The following is a 17,911-nucleotide window of genomic DNA, read 5'->3' on the forward strand; positions in this document are numbered from 1 at the left end:
AATTTCTAAGTCAGGCATAGTAATTTTGTAAAAATAATCAAAACTAAAACTGAGTAATTATTGTACACAGTACAGACTAACAAATTAAGCATATACAGTCTCTTTGAAAATATCTTATGGCACTTTCTTTCCCCCTTTCCCTTAAGGGAAACACCTCATGGCTTCTCTTTAGCATCTCCAAATTGCCAGAAACATCACTCTTGTACCTTGGTAACATTAGGAGAACAGAATAGAGATTACTTAGGTCAGTGAGACGGTTCAGTGGGTAAGTGACAACAGTGGGTAGATGCACTTGTCATCAAATCTGATGACCTGACCTTGATCTACACGGTAGAAGATGAGAACTAACTCCCACAAATTGCCCTTGACCACCACATGTGAGTCATGGCATGTGTGTGTACCCCCAACACTGTAGTAATAAGGGCGGCGGGGCTGCATTCCCAGCACCCCGGCCGCCTGCTCGGCTAGCTTATGCCCGAAATAACAACACACAAACTGTATTCATTTAATTACTGCTTGGCCCATTTCTATCTAGCCTCTTCTAGGCTAATTCTCACATATTAATTTAGCCCATTTCTAATCATCTGTGTGTAGCACCCCAAGGTGCGCTTACCGGGAAGATTCTAGCCTATGTCCATCCTGGGTCGGAGCTTCATCCCGGGAGCGGGGCATGGCGTCTCTCTCAGGCATCTGCTCCCGAGAGGAGAGCTGTCGAGTCTCTGAGCTCACTTCCTCTTCCTGTTCTGTTTTCTCCTCCCACCTATCTTCTAACCAATAAAATGGGTCAAGGCAGTTCCTTTATTAGCCAATGACCTTCCTCCATCACAACACAAATAAATGCTTTTTTTTAATTTTTTATAGTTTATTTTATGTGCATTGGTGTGAAGGTGTCAGATCCCCTGCAACTGGATCTTCAGACAGTTGTGAGCTGCCATGTGGGTGCTGGGAATTGAACCCAAGTCCTTTGGAAGAGCAGTCAGTGCTCTTAACCACTGAGCCATCTCTCCAGCCCCAATAAATGCATTTTTTTATTTTTATTATTTTATTTATTTGTATATTTATTATTATATTTCATTACTTTTTTTCAGGTTGAGATTATTCAAACAGACCGTGTTTCTATAACAGTTGATCTGATAATCAAGACAGCTACCAACTACCAGGTGGGCAGCACACACAGCAGAGATATTGCTGGACAGAGATGTGTTCGCAGGGCTTCACCAAACTACTCAGAACACTGTCGAATTTTAAACCTATGTTTAGTTCTGGGGTTTTCCACTGAATATTTCCAGACACAGTAAAACTTAATAACTCAAGGCACAGAAAGGAAAAAACAAAACAACCTATGGACAAGGAAGGCTACTGTACTGTCCCAAATGATTCAAATAAGGTAAATTCAATATCCCAATACATCAATATACTGAAAAGTACCTTCCATTTTTTAATTGTCTCTTTCTTTGTCCTCAGATTCTATGTGATCATCTAAAAGGCATCTAGCATTTAAAGATAAATGAAAAAAATTGGAGGGGGATGACAAAGTCTAGAAGGCTAAAAATAATTCCAACTGAAATTTAAAAATCACTGATATGATTTCACATCATCTCCCAAGGTCATAGAGATGGCGCTGGTTAAGCTAAATGTGTCATAAAAACAAAACCAATGGTTGTGGATCTTAGAAAGGGACAGTGTGGAGGTCAGGGTAGGCATGGGAAGTAGAGAGAGTGAGGGCAGGAGAATAACCAGAAAGCATTATGTGTATGTAGGAATTGTCAAAGAACTCACTAGATAAAAACTGTAAGGTCACTCATGCAGAGGGATGCAGCAGAGCCATGGTCACTAGAGATGGCCAAGTGTGAGAGGAGCAGGAAGTAGCTAAAGAAAGGGCCTGAGGTGCAAGTCTGGGTTCCGATAGCACAGCACTGTGGCTATGATCATTTCCAAACGACTGGCCCATAAAAATGATTGCGTTCCAAGGCAATCGACGTGTTTTTCACTCTGGCTAGCTTGTCATACATTGCACTCCCGTAATAAGTTATGAGAACACACTTCGTAAAGATATACCAGAGTCATAGTTCAATAGAAGAATGGGGCAAATAGAAGTTTAAAAGTGGCACATCAAAAGTAAGTGGGAATAGAAAATAAATGTTATTCTCATCTTCAACAGAAAAAAAATCTGAAACCAATGGCAACATCTTGTCATCCGGCTGCACTTTACAAGAAGAAGGTGGATAAGTGCCAAAAATATTAAAAACTGTTTACAGAGATATTATTAGGAAGTTTCGGTTATGAAAAAAATACTGGAAAAAATTTATGTAGCGTTTCACTCTGTTAATGAGCAGAGCAAACAGGAATGATCTGCATACTGTCTTGTCTACAAAGGGAAGGAACTAGGCCCCAGGACAACTCCTGGTCCTGGATTCAACTGTAGAACATTGGCTCTGGTGCTATCATTAGCAAGAAACCACTATAGGTTTCCTCCTAAATCATAAAATGACCGCTGAGACCATATGGCATTGTGCTGAGCTCAAAGATTACAGTAGTCAGTGATCTCACTCACTGTCCCATTGGCTCCACAGCAGCCATTGGCAGTTCCCATGATGTTAGTAGCTACACAATTCACCACAAAACCGGTGCCTCCATCTCCACAGCAGTGCAATACCAGTGCTACAAAGGGTCCGCAAGCAGAGAAACAGGCCAGCCATACCTCTCCCCCACCCCCAGGAATCTTACCCTGGAATCCAGCAGCAGCCAGCAGCAGTGAACAATGCTGGGTAGAGGCACTGGAATACTGGGCATGAGTTGAGGAAGATTGTTTAACACTAGTGTTACACACTCTGTGTGGCTAGAGCTGTGGGCTTGACTAGAACAGAGCACACCTGTTACATAAGAGCATCAGTGGAGCAGTTAATATGTGTCCTGGTAGAGACAAGAAGGGTATTGTCTTTGTTGATATTAAACAGTGCATTTGAATTTGTACTGAGTTTGGCTCTCCACCTCTGGATCAGTGGGGTTTTGTTTTGTTTTGTTTTTGTTTTCTGACCTATCCTCCAGCTCACAGATTTCCTTCAACTATGTTTATTCTGATGTTAAATCATTTCAATTTGCATCCTTTTTTTTTTTTTGAGTTCTGGGATTTATTTTTCTCTCTTCTCTAATCTGGTAGGTCAGTCTTTACACTTTTAGTCTCTTGCCAAAACCTCCAAGCATGTCTTGTTCCTGGGAATTGTAGTTGTTTTAGTCTGGACTGATAAATCCCTGTTTCTCCTGTCTGTTGTTTCTGTTGACAGTGGTTTATGCTCACTCCTTGTATGCTGTAGAGTGTATCTGAAAACACTGGAGAAATAACTTGATACATATTGTGTTTCCCCTAAGATTATTGGTAGAAATAAAATTATTTTATCTATACCAGTAGGACATGTGTATGCATGTGTGTGTGCATGTGTATCTATGTGTGTATATGTGTGTATGTGTGTGTGTATATATGTAGGTATGTGCATGTGTGTATGTATGTGTGTGTATTTTGTAGATGTGTGTGTGTGTTGACACCAGAAGCTGACCTTAAGTGTCTTCCTCTAGCCGGGCGGTGGTGGCGCACGCCTTTAATCCCAGCACTCGGGAGGCAGAGGCAGGCAGATCTCTGGGAGTTCGAGGCCAGCCTGGTCTACAAGAGCTAGTTCCGGGATGGGCACCAAAGCTACAGAGAAACCCTGTCTCAAAAAAAAAAAAAAAAAAAAGTGTCTTCCTCTATCACTCTCCACTTTATTTATTCTAACACTTTGGATTTTTAGAATTTTTTTTATTTTATGTAGATTGGTGTTTTGCCTGCATGTATGTCTGTGTGAGAGTGTCAGATCCCCTTGAATGAGAATTACAGAAGAATGTGAGTTACCATGTAGGTGCTGAGAACTTGGATCCTTTGAAAGAGTAGCCACTGCTCTCAACCACTGAGCCATCTCTCAGTCCCTCTGCTTTCTTGAGACAAGGTCTGTCACTGAGGCTAGTTCTCTCTGACTGGTTAGATTGGCTGGTTAGTGACCAGTCCTGTCTCACTCTGTCACTTCCCAGCTCTGGGATTATGGGGGAGTGCTCCCTCCAGGACCTGTCTGTCTGTCACTTCCCAGCTCTGGGATTATGGGGGAGTGCTCCCTCCAGGACCTGTCTGTCTGTCACTTCCCAGCTCTGGGATTATGGGGGAGTGCTCCCTCCAGGACCTGTCTGTCTGTCACTTCCCAGCTCTGGGATTATGGGGGAATGCTCCCTCCAGGACCTGTCTGTCTGTCACTTCCCAGCTCTGGGATTATGGGGGAGTGCTCCCCCAGGACCTGTCTGTCTTTCATTTCCCAGTACTGGGAATATGGAGGAGTGCTCCCCCCCCAGGACCAGTTTCTTTCTCACTCCCCAGCACTGGGATTATGGAGGAGTGCTCCCCCCCCCCCAGGACCTGTTTCTCTGTCACTCCCCAGCACTGGGATTATGGAGGAGTGCTCCCCCCAGGACCTGTCTCTCTCTGTCACTCCCCAGCACTGGGATTATGGGGGAATGCTCCCCCCAGGACCTGTCTCTCTGTCACTCCCCAGCACTGAAATTATGGGGGAGTGCTCCTCCCCAGGACCTGTTTCTCTGTCACTCCCCAGCACTGGGAATATGGAGTCATGGTACCACACCTCGTATTTTACACTGCCCTGGGATCCAATCAGGTCCTCACGCTTACACACCAAGCACTTTACCCACTGATCCATCTTCCCTCGGCCAAGTGTCATTAAAACAATCACAAATCAGTGATTTCTTTTTTCCCTCACCCTGCTGCCTTTATCTCTGGCCATGCTGGGAATTGAACCTGGAGACCCATGCACACCAGGCAAGCAAGCACTCTACCACTGAGCTCCAGTTCCAGCCCTGAGCTTAATTTTCTTATATTATCACACAGCTCTTTTTAATAAAAGTAACTCAGAGAGATGCGTTTATTAAGCAGCATGGCTTATAAATTGATGGGATTCCCGCTGCATGATGTCACCCTTTCTAACTCCTGAGGTTCATCACGTGTATCCTGCCATTCTCATTCAACTCTTTTTGAGCTGTTACAAACTTGCCCCAGCCAACGACGACTCCTTGTCTAAAAGGGTTCAGACGAAGTATTTGGGAGTGTTCATGTGAAAACGATGGTTGTTTTCATGATTGTGTCCTTCTTTGTAGGAGCCAAATCTAAAAGAGAAATAACCAACATGGGAAAAGTGTGCAGAAAGCAGGGTGTTCTTACGGAGAATTTCAACCATAAGTACAGTACTTTGATCTACTTATCACAGCATGAGTATTGATAAGATCAATCCATAAAACAGCAAGGAATGAATCAGATGAAAGAGAAATTACAAAGGATTTGTGGGAAAGGCGGGTTGACATCTTAACTCCAACCCACTCTCCCCGATAACAGAACATTTCCAAAGCACAAATGTTCAGGAACCATCAGTTGATAATGCTGGGGAAACATGGGAGTTTTCTCTCTTGTCCTGAGCTTGAATACCATTTGCCTGATAGGCACCGGAGGTTTTATCCTTATGCGTTTATGCCTATTCAGAATCTGTCTTGGCTCAGAGCTTCTAAATTGCCCACAAGTGTTGCAGATTCCCTTTGCTTCCCCGAAGGATCACTAACTACACAGCCTTGGTCGAAAGGACGTAACACTCAGGGCACGGAGAGCAAAGACCACGACAGTGAGGCCATGGACTATCTTCACTACCTTGGCAGTCCTGCTAACCAGTTAATCTCTGTGCTGCAGACGGCAGGAGTCTGTTCACTTCACCACCTTAAAGTGAGAGTGAAGATGGTAAAATTTTGCAGAATCTTTGATTCTGTGGTTCTTCACCTCCAACTAAATCCTCACAAAATAAGAAAAAAATGTGTCCAAGGACATAAGAAAGAGCTTTTGGAAGACTTTTGGCAATAATGAGAGAATCAATGTGCAAAATCAACTAAACTGATTAACTAAAATTCAGCAATCCATACAATGAAAATTATGCAATCATGAAAATATTTCAGGGAGAATATTGTGGAAGAAAGTCCATAACATACGACTTGGATGAGTAACAGCAGATTCACAAAGAGGAAACACACATGCATACATGTATGCATGTGTGTAAGTATAGATAGATTATTATATATTTTCCTACATTTATTAAAAATTAATGATCTACATTATTGCATGGTATATAAATATATACAAATATGAAGTCAGCAAGATGACAAAGTGAGACTTTCCAGTGCTCATTCCCTCATAGAAACATCAGTTTAAACGACTATCCACATGCAAAAATACCTTTGCAAATGTTAAAGAACTCTAGTACTAGAAAGAGCCAGGTGGTGGTGGCGCACGTCTTTAATCCCAGCACTCGAGAGGCAGAGGCAGGCGGATCTCTGTGTGTTCGAGGACAGCTCAGTCTACAAAGTGAGTTCCTGGATAGGCTCCAAAGCTACAGCGAAATACTGTCTCAGAAAACCAATAAATAAATAAGAAAGAAAGATAGAAAAGAAAAAAAAGAAATGGGGAGGGGAGAGAAAAGTGATGGGAAGAGAGAAGTATTGGAAGGGAGGGGAAAAGGGTAGATATGGTCTTAGCAGAGTTATAAGATGTTTTGTGTAAGCCTCATGTAACTACAAAGAAAAATCTTCAGTAGATAAATCTAGTAAAAAAGGAAGACACCAGAAGAAAACAATAAAAGAACCACAAAGCAACCGAAAAAACTATTGTTTAATGGCAACTGTGAGTTCTTATCTATCAATTACTCTAAATGTAAATGGATCACATTTTCTGTCCATTAAGCAGTTTGCAATCAAGTGAGGTTGTTTTTTGTTTTGTTTTGTTCTTTTAGATCCAACTATAAGCTGCCTGTACGGCTCAGTTTAGCTTTAATAGCATATGCGGGCTACAAGTGAAGGGCTGCAAAGATGCTCCATTCAAATGACAACTAAGAGTGACCAGAGTGGCTATACTTATAGACGATACAATAGACTTTAAATCAAAAACTGTCGAAAGAGACAAAGAAAGTTACTATGTAACGATAAGGGATTCACTTCATCAGTGGAAGGTAACAATTGTGAGTGTATGGCTACTCAGGGTGCCTAAGCATAAAAAGGGATGCTATAAAAGAAGGCATTAATAAAAGAGGAATTCAATAGCTATTTTCAGCAACAGATGCTGGACAAAGCAGATTCAACACTGTACTAAAGCAAAATGAACTCAACAGATATATATATATATTCAATTAAGGTAACAGATTAAATATTCTTTTCAAACTCACACATGGAACATTCTCTAGATGGCTTTTGGTCGGGCATACACACACACACATACACAGACACACACACACACAAATCTTAGTAAGCTTAAGAACACTTGAACCATATCAACCATCCTTTATAAACACAGTAATATGAAACTGGAAGACAATATCCAGAGGTAAAATTTCAGAATTCACAAATGTGGAGAAATTATTAAAACAATCTATTCACAAATAACCAATGATTCAAAGGAGTAATAAAAAAAAGAAAAAAATTAAAATATTAATGTGAGTTAAAATAGAAATACAACATATAATGTAGTATGTTTACCTCATGGAGACATCCCAATCTGCAGGGCATTTTACCTGTGGGTTATTATGAAGGTGATTTCTTCCTAAGCTGTACTGTCTAGCTGATAATAATAATGTTAGTTTAAATAGAGTTTTGAAGATTAAAAATATAAACAAGGAAGTATCACCCAGCTACAACACATGAGTTTCTATTGAGGAGCCGTATAGACCGTGGCTTAGGTTAAAGACTAAGAAAAACAATTGAGTACCAGTAGCGCAACTAGCTTAAATTCTTTTAACCTTAGTGTTGGGAGATGTATTCACAGGTTTTGGAGTGCATCACAGCTGAAACAAAGCTTTGAAAATAACTTAGGGATGGCTTTGAGGTGAAAAACCCAAGAAGACAACCTAAAGTTTTAAAAAAGGCACACAGCTGTGTGGGGAACTCTTTAAGGAAACAAGAACAAAGCAGCCTAAAATATCATTAGCTGAATACCTCGCTTGTCCATCTATAAGAAGCTGCTTGGGTATGAATGTACATGGGTTCTTGGGATGACTTGTTTTTCACCTGTAATGTGTAAAATGTTTAATCATGTAAGGGATATAAAAAACGTGCTGTTCTTTACTGTTTGTTTTGTAGTCGTTGTAATCATTCACTCGAAAAACAGAATGTAACCACATTGTAATATTTCTATTGCCTGGAAGATTTTGCTGGGGTGTGTAAGCTGTAAGGGAAAGAACAGAGAGTTAGTGAGAGAATGGGCTAAAAGGAAAACATCAGGAATGAGAGAGTTAGATAGAGTTAGGAAAACAAGAAAGAGAAAAGGAACAGAGAATACAAACAAAGAATAAAGAAAAGGTTTGGAGCAAACCATGAAGAGAGTGTGTGAGTGTTTTTTCCCTTAACCCCCTCAGAAAGAAAAGCCGAGTATCTGCCAATGCCATGAACTCATTCTGAGCCCTGTGCTGTTGGAGGCTGGTCCCCCAGAGAGCAAGAGTTCACAGGCATCCTTAACTCCAGCTCTGGGGGCCCTGTGCTCATAGGACCTCCATAGGCAACAGCACATACATGGTTCACACACGGATATGTAGGAAAACACTTGCACATAAAATAAAATTAAGAAACCTTTTCAAAAAACTTTAATGATTTTGTATTTTAGTTCCTTTCATTCGTTCATTTGATTTTGTTTGCACATTTCTCATTATTGGGCAATCTTGAACCTTTCTCTTTTGGTGTCCATTTATTCTTTGTTTGTCTTCCCCTCCCACTCTCTAATTTTTAACTTTTTCTTTTCCCCCCAGAAACTGTTTAGTACTTGAACAGAAACAAACATGTAAATCAGTGAAATAGAATATAAGATGCAGAAATCAACCCACACAGCTACAGCCGCATCATCCTCAACAACATGGTTTCAAACACATACACACACACGGGGGAGGGGGGGACAGTCTGTTCAACAAGTGGGTCCGGAAAAAGTGGATTTCCATGTGTGCAAGAAGGGAACTGGAGCCTCACTTCACCCTAGGATCGATTCAGAATCAACCGGAGGCCTGAATGAAAGTTGGAAACTGTGAAACTGCTGGAGGAGAACACGGGTAAACATGTGAAGATACAGGCGCTTTGTGACAAGGGCTCCACAGTCAAAAATCAACCAGAGTGGAGGTACATGAAACTCAGAGATTGTGCCCAATTGAAACTATCCCCAGAGTACAGAGAATTCGAAAAAAAATTCAGAATTTGAAAAAAAAAATCTTTTCCCACTACACATCAGTCAGGTAATTAATATTCAGAGTACCCAAAGAACTGCAGAATTTAAACATTGAAAATCATCTAATCAATAAGTGGGCTAATCAAATAAATAGACAGTCCTCAAGAGAAGGACAATAAACACAGACTGTCAATAAATATTTGAAAAAGTATTCAATACCCTTAATCACATGGGAAATGAAAATTAAAACTAGAGATTCCATCTTATCCCAATCAGAATGTCTGTTACCATGGAAACAAACGCTGGTAAGGATGTGGGGAAAGAAGGGTACTTCTGTTCTCTTGGAGGGAGTGCAAACATGTATAGTCATTATGGAAAAAATCAGGGTGCAGCCTTTCCAAAATGCTAAAGCTGGAACAACCCTATGACCCCTCCATACCATTCCTAGGTATCTACCCAAAAGGCTATACATGGACACTCCACAGAGACCCCTGCACAGCCAAGTTTCTTTCCTCTCTATTCACAGTTGCTAGGAAATGGAGCCTACCTCGATGGCCTTCAACCTAGGAGTGGCTAAAGAAAGAAAAAAGGTGGTGCACACACAGAGGAATCTCATTCAGTCACAGAGGAAAAACTGACGTCACCTGCAGAGAAGCAAATGTAACTGGAAATCATTACGTTAAACAAAATACCAGACTCAGGAAGACCGATGCCACATGCTTAATGTGTGGACTAGAGATGGAAATGTGCTTTCACGTGTGTGCATGTGTGCGTGCGTGTGCATGTGTGCGTGCGTGTGTGTGCGTGTGTGTGACTAAAGTTATAAAGGGGAGCATGAGAGGAGAGGTGAGATGTTGAGGAGGAAGAGGAGGTGAGGAAGAGATGATAATAAATGCGTGTGACAGGCTATCCCACTGGCTGGGGAAAGGAGAGCTGAAAGGCGGCAGGGTGAGTTAAAAGGGGGAAATGATAAATAGGAACTAAGTGTAATGACATATATATTTGAAAATGCCATAATGGAACCCATCATTTTATATGCTAACTTCAAAGTTGAACTTAAAGGGTTCTGTGGAGATACCTCAGTCAGCGAAATGCTTGCTGGGTTAGCATGGAGACCTGAGTTTGAGTCCTAGGACCCACATTTAAAAAGTCAGGTGTGGTGGCATGTGCTTGCAGAGAAGAGGACAGGCAGATGGCAAGGCAGGCCGGCCAGTCAGTTTAGCCTAATTGGTGAACTACAGGCTAGTGAGTAACTATTTCAAAGACTAAGAACAACTCCTGGGGAATCAGGAATGATACACACGAGGCTGAGTTGTGTCCACACACACTGGGATATTATTCAGCTTTTGAAAAGAAGGAACTAGGGTGGGCAATGGTGGCGCATGCCTTTAATCCCAGCACTCAGGAGGCAGAGACAGCGGATCTCTGTGAGTTTGGGGCCAGCCTGGACTACAAGAGCTAGTTCCAGGAAAGACTCCAAAGCTACAGAGAAACCCAATCTTGAAAATCCAAAGGGAAAAGAAAAGAAAAGAAGGAACAGCTGTGTCTGCATCGTGACCAGAGTTAATAATGACACACTGAATATCTAAGACTACTGAGAGAATATATATTAAGTGTTTTGAGCACGATTTTGTAATGAAGGCGAGCCTCCCCCAACACCTTCATTATTTTTGTAACTGAGAAAGAAAATAGACCTCTCTCAGCCACGACTGTCTTGGCTCAATCTGAAGTTGTGGTTTGCCAAAAATAGTTTATTGGTCTCTTGCCACACTCCTGGTATACGAAGAATAAAGAAACAAGAAAATCTTTTCTGGCTAAAATTTTTATTTTCCATTTAAGAAGTCATCTCATTCAGTGGAGAAAAAAAAATGGACCCCCACACTAGCTAGTTTTATGTCAACTTGATAGGAACTAGAATCATTGAAGAGATGGGAGCCTTATTTGAGAAAATGCCTCCATTAGATAGGACTGCAAGGATGTAGGGCATTTTCTTAATTAATGACTCAAGTGGGAGAACCCAGTTCATTGCAGTGGGAGCCATTCCTGACTTGGTGGTCCTGGGTGCTATAAGAAAGCAGGCTGAACAAGTCATGGGGAGCAAGCCAGTAAGCAGCACCCCGCCATGCTCTGCATCAGCTCCTGCCTCCAGGCTCCTGCCATGCTTGAGTTCCTGTCCTTACTTCCTTTGGTGATGAACTGTCATGTGGAAACATAAACCAAATAAACCCTTTCCTCCCTAACTTGCTTTTGGTGGTGTGTTTCATCACAGCACTAGAAACCCTAACTAAGACACACGTTCTGAAAATGACACATATTCAGTGGGAATTACACTATTTAAACAAAAATTTTATTTATTTAATATGTAGTGTTTTTGCCTGCATGTACACCTGCACACCAGAAGAGGGCACCAGATCTCATTACAGATGGCTGTGCGCCACCATGTGGTTGCTGGGAATTGAATAGGACCTCTAAAAGAGCGGCCACTGCTCTTAACCTCTGAGCCATCTCTCCATCCTGGGAATTATACTTTGAAGTTGAAACCAGTGCTGGGCTAACAATATGATGCTGGGTATTTTCTACAGCCGCTCCACAGAACAGAGAGGCAGCCTGCACCATCACTTTCCCCTTACGTCCCCAGCAGGAGAGAAACACAGTAACAAAGCCAAGCTGGCTTTCCTTCTAAGGAGAAGATTAAGATTAAGATTAAGATTAAGGCAAGGGCCTTAATCACTACACTCTGGGCCAGTCCTCTCAGGAAGTACAAGGAAGTAAGCAAATCAAATGAAGTGTAGTGTCGTCCCTGGCAAAGTCTGAGAAATTGTCGCAGCTGTGAGCGAGTGAGGTAGAAATCTACAACAATACAATGTCAAGGGCATTCTCGGTGGGCTGATCAGCATGGAGGCACGGTCTCACCATCCACCAGTGGCACTGATTAGAGCCCACCCTTCAGATCATATGCTTGGTACAAACAGATCTCTTAGATAACCACTATGAAAAACTAAGCAAAATGAAATTCAATATCTCTTTCATGGGATAATGCCTGCGAGGTAAGGGAATCACCCACACTGCAGAGTCCCAGTGTGAACCGACCATTAGAATAACCCAGGAAAAGCTATTTATGACCCCAACCCAAGCATCATCCCAGGGAGTCCTAATGAGACGATCTGGGGCAAGACTACACAGTGGAGTTTTCAAAGGCTCTCGGACTGAAGGGAAGGTGCAGGCGGCTAGAAACGCTGTAACCCTGCGGTGCTAACGGGCATCCTTCCTCCTCCACAGCTCTGCCACCGGCTAGTCATTTAAGCCTAAAGCAGTGCATTCCTCCTCAGCCTGAGCTTCCTCCTCAATAAAATGTTGGTAACAGCAGTTAACAACCAAACGAGTTAAATTGAGGGAACTCTTCAAGAGTCTGGAACAGAGCTGGAATATGGGAACACTCAAATATTCACCGTCACAGTCATGCTACTGGTGGTGGTGATGATGATGGAGGCGGTGAGAATGGTGATGTTGAGGATGGTAGCAGTGCGTGGTGATGCTGACAATGATCACAGTAGTAGGAGTAGTGGTAATAACGACAAGAATAGGACATTTTCCCTGAGGCTAGAGCTACAACACATTTCTTCATCCCAGAAGGCAAAGATTATAATCTTATCATGAGTCCCTCACTTGAAACGAGCCTCTAGAATCTACCACAATTTTTAGCTTATGTGAGTTGATATCTGGACTCCGCAGGGGCATGTGGCAGCTTGTGTCTGCGGTCTCCAGCGAGAAAGGTGCTCACCCACTCACCTGGGGTTGAAATGAATGCTCTTAGGAAGTCCTCTGTGGTCTATGACCACTCTCTGGTTGTCTCTGTAATTGGCAGGATCATCCGGGATCCTGAACTTGGCCATCTGAATCTCAGAGTCACTTAGTCCTGCATGAGAGATTCTTGCATAACCCAACCTGGAGCAGAAATGGAAACAGTTTGTAAAAGGTCTCATTATACAAATACTCTGACGAAGCTGGGAAGTAGTGTCTCGTGCCTTTAGTTCCAGCACTTGGCGGGCAGAGGCAAATGGAGCTGAGTTCAAGGCCAGTCTGGTCTATAGAGAGAGTTCTAGCACAGCCAGGGCTACACGGAGAAACCCTGTCTTGAAAAACAAAACAGAAAAGAACAAAAAACACACCAATTCTTTGCAGAGCAGTGGTGGCGCACACCCTTAATCCCAGTACCCAGGAGACAGAGGCAGGCGGATCTCTGTGAGTTCTAGGTCAGCCTGGTCTACAGATGAAGTTCCAGCTACATTGAGAAACCTTATCTTGAAAAACAAGCAAACAAACAAAAAAAAAACTTCTAATGTGTAGAGCAAAGGCTCAACCAAAATTAGTGAACTCTACGCCTAGCACCTTCTGTAGCAAACTAGTTTCTCATTTCTACCTTGGCTTCCTGTATCATGATTAGAATTAACTTGATGTATTACCCTAAATATTAACATAAATATTGTTTTCATAGCATGGTAAATGAGTAAAGAATATGTACAGTTTTAATTAACTCCACTTAGCAATCCTGCTTTAGTTTGTACTCGCATGGATGTTCTCTCTACACAGAGTGCTCCCCATATAATTACGCTTTGAGTTAATAACAGGATCTTTTTCAGAATGACGGGTGTACATGCTTAAATTTTCTTACCGTTCAAAATGCAAACACCGCATGCAGCTGTCTAGGTACAGTTACTAGTCTAAAATCAAGGATTTAATGTGTCTGAAAAACTTTTCACATCCTGTTCATCACCGTTCAAAATGCAAACACCGCATGCAGATGTCTAGGCACAGTTACTAGTCTAAAATCAAGGATTTTATGTGTCTGAAAAACTTTTCACATCCTGTTTGGCTTAGGGCTTTCAGTTCTCTGGAAAAGTCAATACAGTTTATAGGGATTATCCAAACAGTTCGTAGCGAAGTTCTCAGACGGGAGGACGGAGAAACCACAGCACCAAAGAGTTCGCTTTCCTTCATTTAGAGTTCCTGTACCTCTTCCAAAAAGAATATCTGCATCATTTTTCACTCGTTTGCAGGTTTGATGAAGCAAATTTACACAGAAGCGTTTTAGGTTTTGGGGTGGCAAGCAAGAGGTAAAAGGAAGGACGCCCTTGCTTTCACTGACCCTTTGCTCTAGTTGGAGGACAAATTAAACAAGTGTGTACGTATAAAATCTATCATGTGGCGGCAGATAAGTCCCACGGGAAAGTACAGAGAGGTGCGGAGAGTAAGGAGGGCCAATTGGTAGAGATAGCCGCCTCACACAGAGCATGCGCCGAAAGTACCTCTTTGACTAACACTGGAACAAGATACTGAACCTTCAGGGGCAAGGAAGAACGACGGGAGAGTGAGGGTGTTGTAGGGGAAGGGATAAGAAAGTCAAATGCTTAGAGGCAGAACTGTATGTGGTATTTGGGGAATCTACAGCACTGGACTGAAGAGAGGATGCGAAAGGCGATGAACCGCAGAGAGAAGGGAAGCGGATGACAAAAATCCTTCCTTGCCCACACTTATGAGGACTGCTATTCCTCGCCAAGAGGAGATGAGAGAAAGGGGAATCCATTAGACGGGTCGCGGCAGAGACCTGTGGTGGCTGCTGTGTGGAGTACCCGCCATGGGAAGGCTGAAGCCGAGAGGCTAGTGGAAAGTTAAAGAAAGGGGCTCTGGCCAGAGTGGGCTGAGGGGAAGGCTTAAAGCTGTCCGTACCTACAAAACAGAAACAAAGAGCCAGGGTGGGTGGAGACAGCCTGCCTTTCCACGACAGACAGGGACAAGAGTTGCAGCCCTGTCAGGTGGGGGATCTGAGCTGTCACAGGGGCTAAGGCTTCTGGCTAAGCTCGGAACTGTAGCTCCTGGTAATCCTGAAGCTCGGTCTCAGATAACTCGGAGCTATTTATTCTCCAAATCTCTAAGATTAAAGTTCTAGCCTGTTTCATAGATGTGACCTTCAAAGACATTCCTGAAGTCCTTGAAGATACGGCTGTGACCATACGAATAACCCCCTGAGGCATGGAGTCTCCCATTGCTGTGCGATTATTATTTATGCCTATGCAGTGCAGGGCAGTGAACTGGGTGATGGAGAGACGACGCTTTTGACTGAGTGCCAGGGAAAGGCTGCGTGAGCCCTGGGCAAGAAGGCAGCCATGTGCCACCCAAAGGGGGAACCCTTACCAGATACCAAGCTGCTGCCTTGGTTGTGCAGGTTCTAGACCTTTGGGAATATGAGTGACTTTTATTTCAACCAACCACTCACTCTATGGTATTTTGCTGGGGCAACAGAGTAGATCAGTGCATAAACTGTAATACACGCGCATGCGCGCACACTGTTATACCTATTCAGTCCACATCGGAGCTGGTTTTCTAGAATTCTGATATCCCTAGGAGAAATGCTTGAATGAAGAACAAAACAGCAACCGTGTTGTCAGTCTTAGATATGAAATGTTTTATGACACAGCGTGTTCTTCTACACAACCCTTTGGAAACAGAAACAGTAGTCAGGCCAGCCCTCTAGTAGCTCTCTGGGCAATGGCTGGAGCATCTTTGCATCAACACAGTAACCAGAATGACCCTTATTGCCCCTGAATGGCTTCCTGAACTCCCTTCAGTAAGTACGTGAACCGCCCAGGTGAGTTGTCCAAGGGCCAATAACGTCACCATTATGCTTATATCCAAAGTCCTTAATAAGGTCCATGGAACCTTACAAGATCTGCTCCCCTCCCCACCTTGACAAGAGTCACTCACTACCTCATCCCCTTCCAACCCCCATACATAGGGCGCCTTCCCTAGTGTGACTCAGGACTGCTGTACTTTCTGGTTCCTCTATCAGAAGGGGCACCTCCCAAGGACACCATTCTTACTGTGCATTAATTATATACTGTGTGTTTACGTTTACGTGCCCTTATGATATCACTAAGTTTGATTAACTATTTCTGCCTTCTTTTTGTTTGTTTGTTTTGTTTTTATTGTTGTTTTTCAAGACAGGGTTTCTCTGTGTTACAGCCCAGGCTATCCTGGAACTCGCTTTGAAGACCGGGCAGGTTGGCCTTGAACTCACAGATCTGCCGGCCTCTGCCTCCCAAGTGCCCTGATTAAAGGCATGTGCCACCATTGCCAGTTTATTTCTGCCTTCTTAAAGTATTAAATGTCCAAACTGTTAATAATGTAACCAACACAATCAACATTTATAAAAACAGCAAAAATTAGTTGCTTCCATCACACTTTGCACCCTAGAATTCATAGATTTAAAAAAAAAATGCCTTTGCTCACCTGATCAGGCCACGATACATGATGTATTCACACCATCTGTCTTGATCTGAGTTGTCAATATCCTGTTCGAGAGCAGAGAGGAGAATGCTTAAAACAGAAAGCAATGCTCTCTTCGGAATGCCCAAAAAGATGAAAAGAAAAAGAAAGAAGGAAGGAAGGGAGGGAGAGAGGAAAATGGAGGAAGAAGGAAAAAGAGAGGAAGGGAGGGAGGGAGGGAGGGAGAAAGGAAGAAAGAAGGAAGAAAGGGAGGAAGGAAGGAGGAAAAGAGAAAAGGAGGAAGAAAGAAAGGAAGGAAAAGGGAGGCAGGAAGGAGGGAGGGAGGGAAGAAGGGAGGGAGAGAGGAAGAAGGAAAAAGGAGGAAAGAAGGGAGAAAGATGGGCAGGAAGGAAGGAAGAAGGAAAAAGGGAAGAAGGGAGGGAGGTAGGGAAGGAAGAAAGGAGGGAGAGGGAGAGAGGAAGGAAGGAAGATAAAAAAGGAAGAAGGGAGGGAGGAAGGAGGGAGGAAGAAGAAAGGAAGGAGGAAGGAAGAAGAAGAAAGGAGGAAGGGAGGGAGGAAGGAGGAAGGAAAGAAAGCAGGAAAGTGAACTAGTGTGCAAATCATTTTCTCATCCTCCTCCTACTGATCCTTCCTGCATGAAGTACTCATTCCCTCTAGAGATGGTTTTTGAATAGTTACTGTGCCCTTTACTTCTGTACCAGATGCTGGAAACACAGCGGCGGTGCACTGTGGTCTCACCTCCGGCAGCTTTCATCCACCCCAGCAGAACCGGGAGCTCTACACCAGTGCCCAGTCCTCCTAGCCAGGCTCTGCACACCAGCTGCAGTCAAATGCCACAGTGGCTTGGTTGTCCCCTCCCTCATCTCCCTGTGCAGAGGGGATCTCATCTGTGGATCTTCAGCTGCCTGGTACTCAGCACGAAGCCTGGGGTTGGACCAGTGCTTGGTCTGTGTTTACTAAATCGAATCATGGAAAGAAACATATTCAGGAGCAATTGAGAGTCCTTTGATGTTGAAGGCTTGAAATCAGGTTCATTTTTCATCAGAGAAGGAGATGGGAATTTTTTTCTATAATGTATTGGGGGAAAAAAACCTATAAATATGGAGATTTGTGGCTGAAAGAAGAAATCTCCACTTCCTTCTTTTCAAAAGCCTATAAATAAAAAAAATTCTTGATTTCTTACCACCTCTAAATTTAACTTAAAATGCATTTTATATTACTAAAAACTGTGGCACAATTTATGATTTTTATTTGCTACATGATGGGCACCTGTATGTTAATCTTAATTACTGTTCATATTATACATGTCATTTGTACACAAAAAGTGTAAATAAATATCAGGAATTGGGTTTAAAATTT

The 17,911-nt window shown here is 42.8% G+C and overlaps 1 protein-coding gene across 1 annotated transcript in view; it reads right to left on the reverse strand.

Moving 5' to 3' along the window:
* Window positions 1-4,851: 4,851 nt before the first annotated feature.
* Window positions 4,852-17,911, reverse strand: part of Cwh43 (cell wall biogenesis 43 C-terminal homolog) — a 44,516-nt gene continuing 31,456 nt past the window's right edge. Inside the window, exons 14-16 of the mRNA XM_041671483.1 lie at window positions 16,556-16,617; window positions 13,058-13,213; window positions 4,852-5,199 (exon numbers count right to left, since the gene is read on the reverse strand). Coding sequence (XP_041527417.1) covers window positions 5,121-5,199; window positions 13,058-13,213; window positions 16,556-16,617 — 297 coding nt within the window. The 3' untranslated portion in view covers window positions 4,852-5,120. The remainder of the gene's footprint in view (window positions 5,200-13,057; window positions 13,214-16,555; window positions 16,618-17,911) is intronic.

Source organism: Microtus oregoni, unplaced genomic scaffold (assembly GCF_018167655.1).
Source record: "Microtus oregoni isolate MIOR12 unplaced genomic scaffold, Mior012 000021F_ref0000039, whole genome shotgun sequence".
In the NCBI taxonomy this organism is placed as follows: Eukaryota; Metazoa; Chordata; class Mammalia; order Rodentia; family Cricetidae; genus Microtus; species Microtus oregoni.